The sequence below is a fragment of the Sorex fumeus genome, unplaced genomic scaffold (genome assembly GCF_029834395.1).
Source record: "Sorex fumeus unplaced genomic scaffold, SorFum_2.1 ptg000094l, whole genome shotgun sequence".
NCBI lineage: Eukaryota > Metazoa > Chordata > Mammalia > Eulipotyphla > Soricidae > Sorex > Sorex fumeus.
The window spans coordinates 20226605-20241851 of NW_026606151.1; the positions used below are offsets into that span (position 1 = coordinate 20226605).

The 15247-nt window shown below is 39.9% G+C and overlaps 1 protein-coding gene across 1 annotated transcript in view; it reads left to right on the forward strand.

Moving 5' to 3' along the window:
* LOC130040143 (E3 ubiquitin-protein ligase TRIM38-like) overlaps positions 1–15247 on the forward strand; it is a 118609-nt gene that overhangs the window by 91302 nt on the left and 12060 nt on the right. Inside the window, exons 9-10 of the mRNA XM_056132159.1 lie at positions 3251–3346; positions 8464–8694. Of these exons, the coding sequence (XP_055988134.1) occupies positions 3251–3346; positions 8464–8694 (327 nt within the window). The remainder of the gene's footprint in view (positions 1–3250; positions 3347–8463; positions 8695–15247) is intronic.

The following is a 15247-nucleotide window of genomic DNA, read 5'->3' on the forward strand; positions in this document are numbered from 1 at the left end:
ACGCCATTGGGCTACACTAGCACGCGACAGGGAGGAATGGAGATGTTACTGGTGCGCACTCAAGCAAATCGATTAGTAACGGATGTCAAGTGATCAAGTGATCAAGTGATAGGATATCACTGAATCTTCTCTAGATCTCACCACTTAAAGTTCTGGTCATGGAATTTTATTTGAAATGAAATTTTTAATATCCATTTTCGATTTGCACATATAACGTTCAAGACTTTCTCCTGGCTCTGTGCTTAGGCATCACTCCTGACTGTACTCATACAATGTATGCAAACCCAGGATGAAACCAGGTTCAGTGACTTACAAAGGAAATAGCCTCACTTCTGGCCTTCCAAGCTTATTAGAAATTCCAGATCCTTTAAAAAAAAAAAAGAAATGATGTAGTATTGCCCCTGGAAATCTACCTGCAGTAAGGGACCAAACAGAGCACCACTGCCCCCCGCCCAATTTTGTTAAAGTTAGTACTATATACGGAGATCAATCCAGACAATTCAGGATTGTTGGAATACAAGGTGCTTAGGTTTATCAGGTTGCACCCATCACAGTGCTCCCGAATCATTCCCATTACTTTGTTTATCTGTAACCACTTCTTTGTGCTCTCTTCCCCAACCGGTTACTCAGCTTTTCGCATAATCAGAATCTGTTAATTTGTAAGGTCAGATCCTTCTAGGACACTGAATTTGTAAGTTAATATTGCCTTTCTCCTCTCCTTATGTCTTTTGAATTGTTTATTTTAATGCAATGTCCTTTTTGCATAGATAGAGGAAGACAGTTAATATTATGCTTTGTAATTTAGGATTTAATTGGCTTTGAATATTATTCATTCCTGGCATCTGCTTTCTCAACTTAAGCCTCAGTTGCCCTCACTTCCTAGTTCCCCCAAAAGCAGGGTCCTGACGAGTGACTGGATGGAACCAGGAAGCGGTAAGTTATGTGCTACCCTGGCATCGAAATGGGCCAGGTCAAGGTGTCACTATTCTTAAATATAAATTAGGAGTTTGATCATAGGCAAATGCTGTCATGATTCAAAAGTAACGACGAGGCTAGGACCCAGCTAAGGATAGGAAAAACTATCTGGCCTAAGCACTGTAGTTCTGAGATCGAGATGGCCCTAGGAGACCAATTCTATAAGCTTAAGGTATTTCTTAATGTGTCCATACAAAATGATTTATATTATGTATGCTTATATGTTGGCTGAACAAGGAAAGGAGAAACACACCCAGGTTTTCCTTTTCTCACAGAAACCTAGCTGATCTTAGATATGCAGATCTCAGGTGCTATTCAGGCCTGATCTTTGAGATATAGATTCCAGGCTCTCCCAGGCTAGTCTTTGGGATGCAAAGCTCAGAATCTTTTCTTTTGGTTGTACATTCCAAGCTCTAGCAGACTGGTCTTTGGGATGCAAATCCAAGTGCTTATAACTTGTGAAAATGCTTGTGAAAGGTTTCAGTTTGCGTTTTGTATCTTCTTTCAGGAGGCCAAAATTACTGGCCTACAGATATAAAGAAACAATGTATATTTTGTTATTAATGTATATTTTGTTGAAAGCCTGTGATTTCTGCTGATGTTGTGAAGAGTTATCCAATTGAATAAAATAACACCCAATAACTGTATTAAGCCCTTTAGTAAAAGTAAAAGTAAAGTAAAGGCCCTCCCGTTGATCGTCGATTTGCTCGAGTGGGCCCAGTAACGTCTCCATTGGAGACTTTGTTGTTACTGTGTCTGGCATATCGAATACTCTCGGTAGCTTGCCGGGCTCTCCGAGAGGGGCGGAGGAATCGAACTCGGGTCGGCCATGTTGGCTGCGTGCAAGGCAGACGCCCTACCCGCTGTGCTATTGCTCCAGCCCACGCCCTTTAGAGGTACCATGATATATAAGGACATTTCAGGGCTCTCTAGGGGGACTGAGAGAACTGGAGAGGCAGGTCTGAGAGAATGGGGAACACAGACTGAGAGAATCTGGGGAACATGTGCTTGAGAGAACCTGGGCCCTCCATGACATAAATTTCTCTTATGGGATAAACTTCCTTGTAATATATTGCTACTAAGACCAACCAGCCTGGCCCTCGTTTCCTTCCTTCGCCTTCCCATAGCTATCGACCTCCCTGGAGTGGGGAAATGTCCTAAAACTACCGAACGTGGGAGCGGGAGAGATAGGCCATGCCATGCCCTCTTTGTGTTGACATCCGAAACTGTCCCTTTTTGTGTTTACACAAGGGTAGAATATCATGCTCATTGGAAAATCATGAAGGAGCTGGAGTCATAATACAGCTTTTAGGGCACTAGCCTTCCACATGGCAAATGAGGGTTTCATTCCTGACATATAATATGGATCCTGATGCACTGCCAGGAGTTCTTTCCAAGTAAAGAACCAGGAGTAACCCTAGAGCATCTCCAGGTTTGACCCCCAAAAGACAAAACCAAACCAATAAACAATTGATAGATATCTGGTATCTTTTGATGGAGCACAGCTTTCAAAGGGAGGAGAAAAGATAGGGACTTCTACACTCAAGAATGATGACAAGGGCATAGATAATAAAGGTTCTTTGGCACCAGACCAGGGTGTGTATGGGGATAAAGATAGGTAAGGACACAAGAGTATAATTTAAACCTTTAACATTGATCACAGTTGAGAGTATTAATCATATCTCAAAGGAGTACTGGGAACTGAATGTTTTTGTTAGTTTACTGAGGACCAATGCTGACATGAGAAAACCATTTTCTCTCAAAATAAAATAGAGCCACCAATTTCTAAAATTCATATTATTTCCATAAGCATAGGGTAGGGACATAGTGAAATAAAGACTTACAGGGGTTGTTAAATATTTAGAAATAAATGTCTGTGAATTAAACTCCAGTGAGAGGTTTAGATTAAAACTCATGCAAAGGCATGTATGAAGTCTGCCTTAACTTTTGTAGAATAACAGAGTGGGTACTATCCTGCCGCCTCATTCTTTAATCTTATATGGGATGGAGGAATATGTTTTTCCCCCTTGAACAGGTTTCTGAAGCCAGTACAAAGACTTGATTTCTACAACACAGAAATTTTGTTAAGCATCTTACTAATTTTGCAGATTGCCACGTAGATCAAATGTATTGCTGGACTGATTACTCTTTCTCCCAGCATGTAAGGCCTCAACAAGTACTTAACGTTATTCTAATTGTCTGAAAGCCTGTGATTTCTGCTGATGTTGTGAAGAGTTATCCAATTGAATAAAATAACACCCAATTTTCCCCACAGGAAAAGCTCCAGGAAGCAGTAGCAAAGTTGAAAATCACAGAATCCAAATATAAGCAGCTGAAGAAAGACACAACTCAGAAAATAAGTAGTTGGGAGGTGAGAATTTGAAACTTCTTGTGGTCAAACTGTATGCCATCACCTTGTCTAGTAGTAGTTATTGCTTGGTGAAAGCACTATAAGGGTTTATTACTCAATAAATGGTCCAGATTGTTAAAAGTGATGTAGAAAGAACCATTTCTCTTTACTCCTTTAGTTCTATGCATCTAGTATATTTTTACTGAAAATACTTCTACCTTGTGATAGTAATTATGTAGGATTCCTAATATCTGAGTTGGAGAAGTAGGAATATTACATCTGACCTGGAAAGATTCTTGATGGGATTCAAATTCTCAACCTTTGAAAGTACCTATTGGTTTTGAAACCTCAACTGCACCATTTTGGTGCATTTTCCACAATGCAATACCTGACACTCAAGTGTTTCAGAACAGACCAACTATTTCTGGACACTTAGAGATTCATTCTGATGAGATGCATTGAGCTCAACTTCATGAGACTGTTCATATGGAGGACCAGAACTACTACAAAAACAGACAAAAAAAGACAATTACAAAATTTGAGTCTCTAGTACAGTGATTAGCCAGAGTTCCTATCAATGGAAACATAATTTATATATATATATATATTTTATATAATGTATTAGTCTGGAATATTATCACACAGACCAGTAAGCCATTTTTGCCTCTTCCATGGTGTCTTAAAACTCAATCCTTATTCTCTATGTCAAATACACAATATGATCTTTCAAAAGAAAGCCTTTTGCTTTCATTACTGGCATCTTGAGTTGTGGGAAGATCTTCACAGCTCAAAAAAAAACATTTTATAAATACATAGGTTGAAGGTAGGCTTGATTCCCACTTAAAAACAAATAGGTTACTCTTCTATTAATTTCGGAGACATTGGAACACTTTCTGAAGTGAGAAAATCAAACAAAAAATTAAAGTTCTAGTCCCCACCATACCAAATAAAACTTGTGTCGTACAGGACAGATCAATCATTTTAGCCATAATCACACACTAGGGTGGTTAATTGAACTGGGGTTGGTATTTCTAGTATTTATGATCAGAATTCCCTCCATGGTTCATCACTTCATCGTGACAGGGGTGGCAATGGTGCCAACTGGATAAAAGTGAACCAAGATGTGCTGCCCAGAGACCCAGACAGGTGCGTGTTTGTCAGCATGCAGACCATTACAACATGCCAGTCAACCAAACGCTTGCATTCACTAGACTGGGAGCACCTATAAGAACGATTGGAGGTCACCCTAAAGGACTCTGTCCCTTTCGGAGAGCTCGGCAAGCTACTGAGAGTATCCCACCCAAAGAGCAGAGTCACAAAGCTACCTGTGGTATGTTCAATATGGCAAAAACAGTAACAATAATGGGCGTCATTCCCCAGAACCTGAAAGAGTTCCCAATAGAGCAGCATTGAGAAGGAAATCTCAGGGCAGAGCTAGGATGCCAAAATGAAGAAGGATTAAAATGACTATCTGTATCTTCAACGCGCTTATGCTGGCATCAGAAGCATCCATTGAGGACCTAATGGTGCAAGCTCAGAAGATCAAGTGCAACGTCATTGGACTGACCAAGAATAGATAACATCAATCACATCACGGTATTTTAGACACTAGAGAAGAACTGTTCCTTGGAACATGTGACAGTAGAGGCATCAGTGGTGTCAGTGTCTTCATCAATATGAAATTGGCCATAAGCATCGATTTGTTCAAATGCCTAACAACCCTACTAGGATGCTTACGTTTGAATAGATGTGGTTCATTGCTGGCAGTTTCTATCTTCATTGTCTATGCACCAGCATCTAATTACAACAAAGAAGAAATTGAGCAGTTCTACATGGAGCTGGAGAAGTTCTATAAAGAAGACCACGCTGTCTACAAGGTCACTTTCGGTAATTTTAATGCCAAGATACGACTGAAAAGGTCACCCAAAGAACTCCACATTGGGACCCACGGCCTAGAATAGAACAAACAGGGTGAGAGACTGTCTGAGTTTGTCATGTTAACCAAGACCATCCATGATAACTCACAGCTCCAGAAGGCCTAATCTAAACGTTGGATATGGGAGTCTCCCGGTGGACAGTTCCACAATGAAACTGACCACATTATATTCAATTGATGGTTTTGCCTAACCAATGTCTCTATTGTACCCAAATTCTGAACTGGATCAGTCCACCATCTCCTTCATGCAAAATTCCAATTCACAGAGCGGAGAGAAAGGGAAACAAAGTTTAAGAAGAGAACTCTCAAATGACCACCAACTGGGAGCTTTTTGGCACTATTGCAGCAATATGGGAAGATGCTGTCATTGACAACATCTACAAGGAATCTGATCAACTGGTTCAGTACCTTCATAACTGTGCAAGGAATGCTGCGAATGAGAAAGCCACAGAAAGACGCCTGTCTTCGGAAACTCTCAAGCTCATTCGCCAATGTGGTTTAGACAATCATAAGCTAACATCTGAGCTCGCAAAGCTATCCAGAAAAGCAATAAAGAAGACCTCAAAGAGAGAAGAGCAGTAGTGTTGGCCAATGCAATAGAATCCGGGAAAAGTATTCGCAATGACTGTCTGTCCTTTGCCAACTATAAGACCAAGATGACTGCCCTCTAACATACTGATGGATCTATCACATCTTCCAGAAGGGCAATGGAGAAGATTATCCATGACTTCTACTCAGATCTCTTTGATAGCTATGTCCTCCTGCCCACATACCAAATTCCACAGGATGGATATGTCGTTCCCAACATTCTCCCTTCCGAAATCAGACATGCCATCTCTTTGGTAAAGAAATGTACAGCACCGGGTCCAGAGAAGGTCAGATCCCAACACCTGAAGAATCTGCCACCAGTGCCCATCAGCTCTTCACTGACTCAGCTCTTCACACGCTACCTGTCTGAATGCAAGGTTCGGTCCCAGTGGAAAACGAGCAGGACTGATCTATTATACAAGAAAGGATAGATCCATGACATCGGCAACTATCGCCCTATCTGCCTGTTGTCCATCGTCTAAAAGTTGTTCACTAGAGTCATCCTGAATAGGATTGGCAGAATACTAGACAAGGGACAACAATGTGAGCAAGCAGGCTTCCGAAAAGGATTCAGCACAATAGCCCATATCCACATGGTGACCAATGTCATTGAGGTTTTGTGAGAGTTCAAGATGCCACTCTAACGTTCATTGATTTAAAGAAGGCCTATGATTCTGTTGAGACTGAAGCAGTCATCGAATCCCTAGCCAACCAGGACATTCAAACTCAGTACATCAGTATCTACCATGAGCTGTATTACGGATTCACCACCAGGATATCACCATTCTATAAGAAGTGATCATCGAAGTAAAGGGAGGGGTTTGGTGGGGTGATACCATCTCACCAAAACTCTTCAATGTCACCCTGGAAAAAGTCATGAAACGACTGGAATGGGAAGGAATGGGAGTGAAGATAGACGGTCGGCAACTACACCTCCTCTGCTTCGCTAATGACACCGTTCTAATAACACCAAACATTAGCCAAGAGACACGAATGCTGGCCGACTTTGACCATGAGTTTGGAAAGTTCAAACTGCAGCTGAATCTCACCAAGACAGTGTTCATGAGAAATGAACTAGTTCCTGACGTTCTATTTGCTCTCTATGGAATGAACATCTCCAAATGCAGCAGTTATGTGTACCTGGGTTGTGAATTCAACATGAGGAACGACTTGGTGCCAGAACTGCACAGGAGGAAGAGAGCAGTGTGAAATGCCTTAAGAGCATCAAAGAAGTTGTTAAGAGAATAAAGAACTTCCGGCTCTGGGCACATCTTTTCAACTCCACTGTTCTTCCTGCACTAACATATGCCTCAGAGACCTGGGTCCTATGAAAACAGGGTGAGAATGCTATTCAGGTCTCCCAAAGAAAAATCAAAAGAGCTATGTTTTGAGTATCACGCTTCACTCAAGTGAGATAAGGAATCTGGTGTTCCAACCTCTGGGGACGATCAAGAATCAGGGGCGCTGTCTCGTTTGCCAAGTCATTGAAAATCAGATGGGCTGGACATGCAATATCATTTGAAGACATCCACTGGACTAGAGCTGTTACCAACTGGATTCCACAGCATGTCAAAAGAATGCCTGGCTACCCACCTACGAGATGGTCAGACTTCTTTGTCAAGATCCTGAACAAACGGTTTGAGGCTCTTCATATTCCTGGAGCAAGCAGATGCCACTGGGGAACATTAGCACATGACAGGTACGAATGAATACATTACTGGCTGTCCCTCAAGCAAATAGATGAGCAACGCAATAACAAGTGATACAAGTGATGATCAGAATCTGCCAACTGGGCTTCTCCCTGATGAGTGAGATTCATGACCTCACCAGGAAGGTCATCTTAATCCAGTTGTGATGTGTCAGTTAAAAACTTCAGTAAGATTCATGTAGAAACTTCAGAATTTTCTTGAACAGAAAGTTTATCTGAAACACAGGAACACATATTTATATCAAAATTAAAGTTTGCATTTATTTTATAACACACCTTTTATTTACCTTGGCCAAATTTCATACTCCTTACAGCACCTTCTTGGTGAAGCGGAAGGCATTTATTTAGATAACTATGTATAATTGTGACGACCTCTTCTCCTTTAATATCTGCCACCCAGGCATAACTCTGGTCTAGGAAATATGGAGAACTCTTTAGGCTATGGCACATTAACTGAGGAACTTTGTGGTGTGTGTGTGTGTGTGTGTGTGTGTTTTAGCAAGTATAACATAAAAGTCACTTTTTGTATACTTTTGAGTGGACAGCTCTGTGGCAGTTAATTTTGTCCATACCCTTGTTCAGTCATTACCTTTATACACCTGCAAAACTCATTCATTATCAAAACTGAAACTCTCTCTCTTCCTAGTCCTCAAACATCTTCCTCCTATTTTCTTGTATTCACTGTCTCTATGAATATGATTATAATATTGTCTCTCTATTTCTGACCTCCTTTGCTTTGCTGACTGCCTAGCTGACTCATCCATGTTGTGCATTGTATCAAATGTTCCTTCCTTATTACTATGGAATATATTTTGCTTATTTCTGTGTGACTCTTATTGTGTATGGATGTATCATTGATAAACATTTAGTCTGTATTCACATTCTGAGTAATTTTCTTCCATATAGGAAAAAATAAAGCATGAAGAAGATAGAATTCGTTATGAATTTAGCATTCTTCACACATTCCTGCATGAGGAGGAGGAATTATATATGTGTCAACTGAAGAAAGAAAAAGAACAGAAGCTGAGCAGCCTGCAGGAAAATGTAGCCCATCTGGACAACAAACTACAGGAACTCAGGAACTGCATCCTGGAACTGGACAAGAAATGTCAGGACTCAGCACAGAAGTTGCTGCAGGTGAGTCTGAGCACTTGGAGGAAACAGAGATGTCTTATTCCCAGGCTAGTTAGAGCAGAACAAGTGATCAATAGGGAAGATTAACAAGGCCTACTTCCTCAGTTTAGATTCTTTCTCCCTTTAACTCACCTTGTTCAGCATAACACCCTGGAGTTCTAGCTGAGTTTCATGAACTGTTGGATTTCACCTTTTCTTATTGTACATGTACAACAGTTCTTTATCCACTATGTGTTACTGGATATTTGGAATGATTCTAGGTCTGGCCATTGTGATTAGCACCATAATAAATACAGAAAAACAAAGCACTATAGCACTGTCCTCTGGTTGTTCATCGATTTGCTTGAGCGAGAACCAGTAACGTCTCTTTTGTAAAACTTGTTGTTACTGTTTTTGGCATATCAAATACGTCACAGGTAGCTTGCCAGTCTTTGCAATACAGGCATGATACTCAATCGGTAGCTTGCCAGGCTCTCCGAGAGGGGTGGAGAAATTGAACCGAAGTCAGCCCAGGCCAGCTGCATGCAAGGCAAACACCCTTTCTGCTGTAGTTGTGCTCTTTGGAATGATCCTCAGAGCTAGAAATTCTAGATCTTATGGAAGCTCAGTACTCCATTTTGGGGGGTCTTCTCTTCAATTATGTGTCTGTATCCTATTTTAACTTCACAGCAAGCAAGCACCAGGTGTATTACAGAAGACGCCATTGTTTCTCAAAACTTTTCCTCATTTTATGTTATTGTCTACTGCTTTCAAATCTGGATTTTTGCCTTTTAAATGAATCCTGTTAGTGTTTCAAATGAGTTTGGTTTAATTGTCAGGAACCTCTTTAGAATTTTCCTTCTTTACAATTTTGTTTCCTTCCTTCAAGTTTGACTGATGATTCAGTTGAGAATTCTTATGGGGTTTTAGTGTCATCCAACTTGTTTGCTGTATCAAATCATTCTTTACTAGCCTAGATAATTTAATTTCTATGGCAGTTTCTTTATATATATATATAAATGTATATTTATATATATATATATTTGTATTTGCTCGAGTAAATACAAATATATATATAAAATATATATATAAAGATTACATGTATATATGTTTAACTTTAATTGTGGTGCTCTCAAGATTCTATTTCTATCTCTTTGGCTTTGTCATTCTACAGTGTGTCTTAGAGTTCTTTTATCTAGTTTAGTTTTGTTTTCCAGGACATGAGGGTGACCCAACAAGTAGTGAGGACATAAGATTAAGAGTAGAAAAGAAATGAATGAGTGGGGAAAATAGCCCAGTTGGTCAGTTGGTGCCAAACGGGGAGGTGATAGGTATTTTTGTGGACTGCTAAAAAGTTTTTTTGGCAAATGTGTCTAAGATCTGTACTGAGAGCATGTCTTAACTGCCAGACAAGTCAAAGTGCTTTTAATTAAATAATTCTGTGAAGAGTGCCTATAATTATTGTCTCATAATTCAGTTAAGAAAATGGGATTCGGGCGACTTACTGAGTTCACACAGCTTGCAAGGTACAAGAGGGTAGGATTCAAGTATTTGACCTGGATTAAAACCATTCACATCATTCCTTTAAAATGAATATATTTTCTATTTCCTAGAGTTGGAGATGAAAGTGTCAGTTATGCCATTGATACCATGTGGCTAATTTTGAATACTATTAAAACATCTGCAAGAGTTGTTAAGTTAATGTACAAAAAAAAGTTCTGAAAATCTGTTATATAGAGTTATTTTCCTTACACATTGCAAAGCAAAGATTTCTTTCACTTGTTGTCAGTCACTCCCCACCTCTACCATTTTTAATCTTTGGAAAATAATTTCCAGCTCTGATACCAGTGAAATATACGAGGGATGCATAAGCCTGTTCAGATCCTTTGATTCAGTGGCAGTCATGAGTTAGAAGTTTTTGCCATGGAACCCTCAGTTTCACTTTTCACAATCAGAATGCATCTGTCTGTCTTCTGTCTGTTTGTAGCTCTCTCTCCATCTCTCTCTTTTCTCTCTCTTTCTCTCTCTCTCTGATTGTATATTCATTCAAAATCAATGACAATGCTTTTTTAGGGGACATTATTGCTGCAATTCTCAGAGTCATTGGAGGAACATGTGGGGATTGAACCTGGCCCTCCTCCATGCAAAGCATGACGTCAGCCCTTTATAATAGCTCTACTACCTGATCAATATTTCTTGCACATTCTCAATTGGCTCTCTATTTTCCTTTATTGCTTAGTTTATTTCACCTTTTGATCTTACTCAAGTTTAAGGTAAAACCATCACAAGTACCACAACCTTCCTGACTTTCAAAAAAACTCCCTTGGTCATTGTCCTTGGCTATAGCCAGTTATTCTTCATTATTTCACAGAACAATAGACCAAGGAAAGACCACTAACTGGAAAATTTGCCACTAATCACTCTATGTTCTGTTGGGCAGAGTACTGTTATTTCTCTAGAAATAGGATGCTTATGTAACTTTACTCAATATTCTCATTCCTTCTTTTGTAACCTTGTAGTCTAATATGCAATGTCATGAAAGTTCTCTGGAGCTCATAATAGGCTCAGTCTGTCTATTTTACAGATGAGCAAATGAAATCAGGGTTGTGCCATTTTTGAGGGTCACATAATTATATGGTAGGAAATTGGAACCAGAGTTCATGCTCATAACCATTTCTCAAAACTCAACTGCCCCCATAAAATAATTCATAGTAGGTGTTTCATTTCCAAAAATCCTTATTCGTGAGAAGAATGCATTCTGTCTGCTTCTGCAGGAGTTGATCCTACAATGAGGAAATGATTGAAGGCCATTCACTTAAAATGTGTCCCAGGGAAAGGCAGTGAGGGTACAAAAGAAGCAGGTAAAGAAAAAGAAAAGGACAAAGCCTATCTATGATTCCAGACAATGTTTTGGGACCTCAGACTATATCTCATCTGATCTCATGGGAATTCCAACTGAAACAATGACAGTGCTAATGATTCGCCACTGAGAGTTTGGACTTTTCAGTCCATGTGTCAGTCAGTTAGGAATTTCAGATCCCATGAGGAGATACACATTTTGTTTTTGTGTCCAATGGCTCAAAAGAAATCTTTGGAAGGAAAATGAAGATATAATACATCAGAGGTAAAAATGTAAAAACTGAAGCTGGTAGTGGGGATCAATAGAGAATAAGATCCTTGAGACACCATATATTGCTTCTCACCTTTTATGCACTCCCCTCGGTCATCTGGGTCTTCTATGTCCCTCTCTCTCCAGTGCTGAAGTTTGAATACAGGACCCCACCCTTTTCAGGCATGTACTCTACTGTGACCCATATCACTGGCGCTGCCTATCTTTGTCACTTGCATACATCTCTCTATTGTGGTCTCATTGTTCTTCATATCTTAGAACCTCTTCAAAGAAGCATGCTGTAAGCTTCTTATTTAAAATAGGTCTAATTTCCACTCAGTTGCTAGCCTCTGGTCCATTGATCTCTTAATTTTATTGTGTGGATTGCTGCCTATCTATATGTTTAATATCTCTCTGTCAAATAGACCTAATATTTTGTATTTGTACCTTTAGTCCTAGAATTCTTGGCACAGGGGGGTTTAATATCTATTTTTGTTGAATAGCAATGAATGGGGAAAAATAATAAAAATTTTGTAGAGAAATAATTTTTTAATTCTTTGAGCATCTTGGATTTGAAAATGGGAGTCAGTCCTCAGAATAGGAAACTTCTCAGCTATAATTTCTTTCCTTTTTTCTTTTAGGTAAAGCAAGGTAGTTTTTCACTGAAACTTATTAGAAAGATGTGAGAGGAGAGAAAGAGGGTAAATGTGTTCAAGGGAAAACATGGGCTTGAGGAGCAAGCATAGCTATAATTTCTTGAAACGTTTTCATTTTACACTTTTCTTTTCCTCAAGATCTCCTTTTGGGGGTGCCACATCTGTTAGAGCACAGGGGTTACTCCTGATCTGTACTCAAGGATCACTCCTGGATAGCTCAGAGGACAAATGGGGTGCCAGTTATCTACCCAAGGTGGTGGGTTGCAAGGCAAGCACCTGTCCAGGTACTATCACTCCAGTCTCATCAATGACTCATTTAGTTAGGTGTTCTTGCTAAAATTCTCCCAAAGTCTCTGATGATTCTTCCATAATTTTTTGTTCTTTTTTTAATTTTTATTAGTGAAACACCATGAGGTACAGTTTTAGACTTACAAATTTTTGTGCTTGGGTTTCAATTATACAATGTTCGAGTACTCATCCCTCCACCAGTGCCCATTTTCCACCACCATTGATTCCAGTAACCCTCCCACCGCCCTTCCTCCCCCATCCCACCCTGCCTCTGTGGCAGGGCATTCCCTTTTGTTCTCTCTCTCCTTTTGGGTGCTGTGGCTTGAAAAAGAGGCATTGAGTGGAAATCATATTCAGTCGATAGTATACTTTCAGCACGCAATTCGCATCCTGGGAGGATTCGCCCAACACCATTTATTTGGTGCTCCCTTCTCTATCTGAGCTGCCTTTTCCCCTACTGTGTGCGGCTGGTCTCCAAGCCATGGTGTGAACCTCCTGGTACTTATCTCAGCTATTCTTGGGTGTTAGTCTCCTATTTTGTTACTTTATGTTCCCCAGGTGAATGCAACCTTTCTATGTCTGTCCCTCTCTTTCTGACTCATTTTGATTAGCATGATGCTTTCCATATAGTACCACTTATATGTAAATTTCATGACTTCATCTTTTCTAATGCATACATAGTACTCCACTGTGTAGATGTACCAAAGTTTCTTTAACCAGTCATCTGTTCTCAGAACTCAGGTTTTTTCCAGATTCTGGCTATTGTAAACAGTGCTGCAATGAACAAACAAGTGCAGAAGTCACTTCGACTATACTTTTTGGCCTCTCTGGAATATATTCCGAGGAGTGGTATTGCTGGGTCAAATGGGAGCTCAATTTCTAATTTTTGGAGAATCGTCCATACTGTTTTCCACAAGGGCTTAACCAGTCGGCATTCCCACCAGCAGTGAAGGAGGGTCCCTTTCTCTCCACATCCGCGTCAACACCGGTTGCTTTTGTTCTTTTGGATGTGGGCAGTCTTTGTGGTGTGAGATGATATCTCATTGTTGTTTATATCTGCGTATCCCTGATGATTAATGATGTAGAGCACTTTCTCCTGTGACTTTTTGCCTTTCGGATATCTTATTTGAGAAAGTTTCTGTTCATTTTGTAGCCCCATTTTTGATGGGGTTGGATGTTTTCTTCTTGTGGAGTTCAACCAGTACATTGTTGGATGGGTATTGGGCAAATATCATTTCCCATTCTGTAGACTGTCTTTGTATTTTGGTCACTGTTTCTTTTGAGATGCAGAATATTCTTAGTTTAAGATAGTCCCGTTTGTCTATCTCTGTTTTCTCTTGCTTGACCAGTGGTGTGACATCTTTGAAGATTCCATTAGCTTCGATGTCATGGAGGGTTTTGCCAACTTTGTCTTCAATGTAACTTATGGATTCCGGTCTGATGTTGAGGTCTTTAATACATTTTGATCTTACTTTTGTACATGGTCTTAGGCAGAGTTCTGAGCCCACTTTTTTGCATGTAGCCATCCAATTTTGCCAGTACAATTTGTTAAAGAGGCTTTCTTTGCTCCACTTCACATTTCTTGCTCCCTTGTCAAAGATTAGATGATCATATTTTTGGGGGTAGATGTCACTATATTCGACCCTGTTCCATTGGTCTGCAGCTCTGCCTTTTTTCCAGTACCATGCTGATTTAATTATTACTACTTTGTAGTACAGTTTGAATTTAGGGAGGCTGATTCCTCCCATTTTCTTTTTCCCAAGAATTGCTTTAGCTATTCGTGGGTGCTTATTGTTCCATATGAATTTCAGGAGTGTTTGCTCAATTTCTTTGAAGAAAGTCATGGGTATCGTTATAGGGATAGCATTGAATTTGTTGCTTTGGGAAGCATTGCCATTTTAACAATGTTAATTCTCCTGATCCATGAGCAGGGGATATCTTTCCATCTCCTCGTGTCCTCTTTTATTAACTGAAGTAGCGTTTTGTAGTTTTCTTTGTACAGGTCCTTTACTTCCTTAGTTAAGCTGGTTCCTAGGTACTTGATTTTCTGGGGCACAATTGTGAATGGGATTGTTTCTTTCATGTCACTTTCTTCTCTCTCACTATTTGCATATAGGAATGCCATGGACCCTTGTGTATTGATTTTATATCCTGCAACTTTACTATACAAGTCTATTGTTTCTAGGAGTTTCTTGGTAGAGGTTTTCGGGTTCTTTAAGTATAGTATCATATCATCTGCAATAGTGAGAGCTTGATTTCTTCCTTTCCTACCTGGATTCCCTTAATATCTTTTTCTTGCCTGATTGCCATTGCAAGTACTTCCAGTACTATATTGACCAGCAGTGGAGAAAGTCGGCATCCTTGTCTCATCCCTGATCTTAGAGGGAAGGCTCTCAGTTTTTCCCCATTGAGGATGATGCTTGCTGTAGACTTGTGGTAGATGGCTTTAACTATATTGAGGAAAGTCCCCTCTGTACCCATTTTGGCGAGGGTTTTCATCATAAACGGGTGCTGGATATTATCA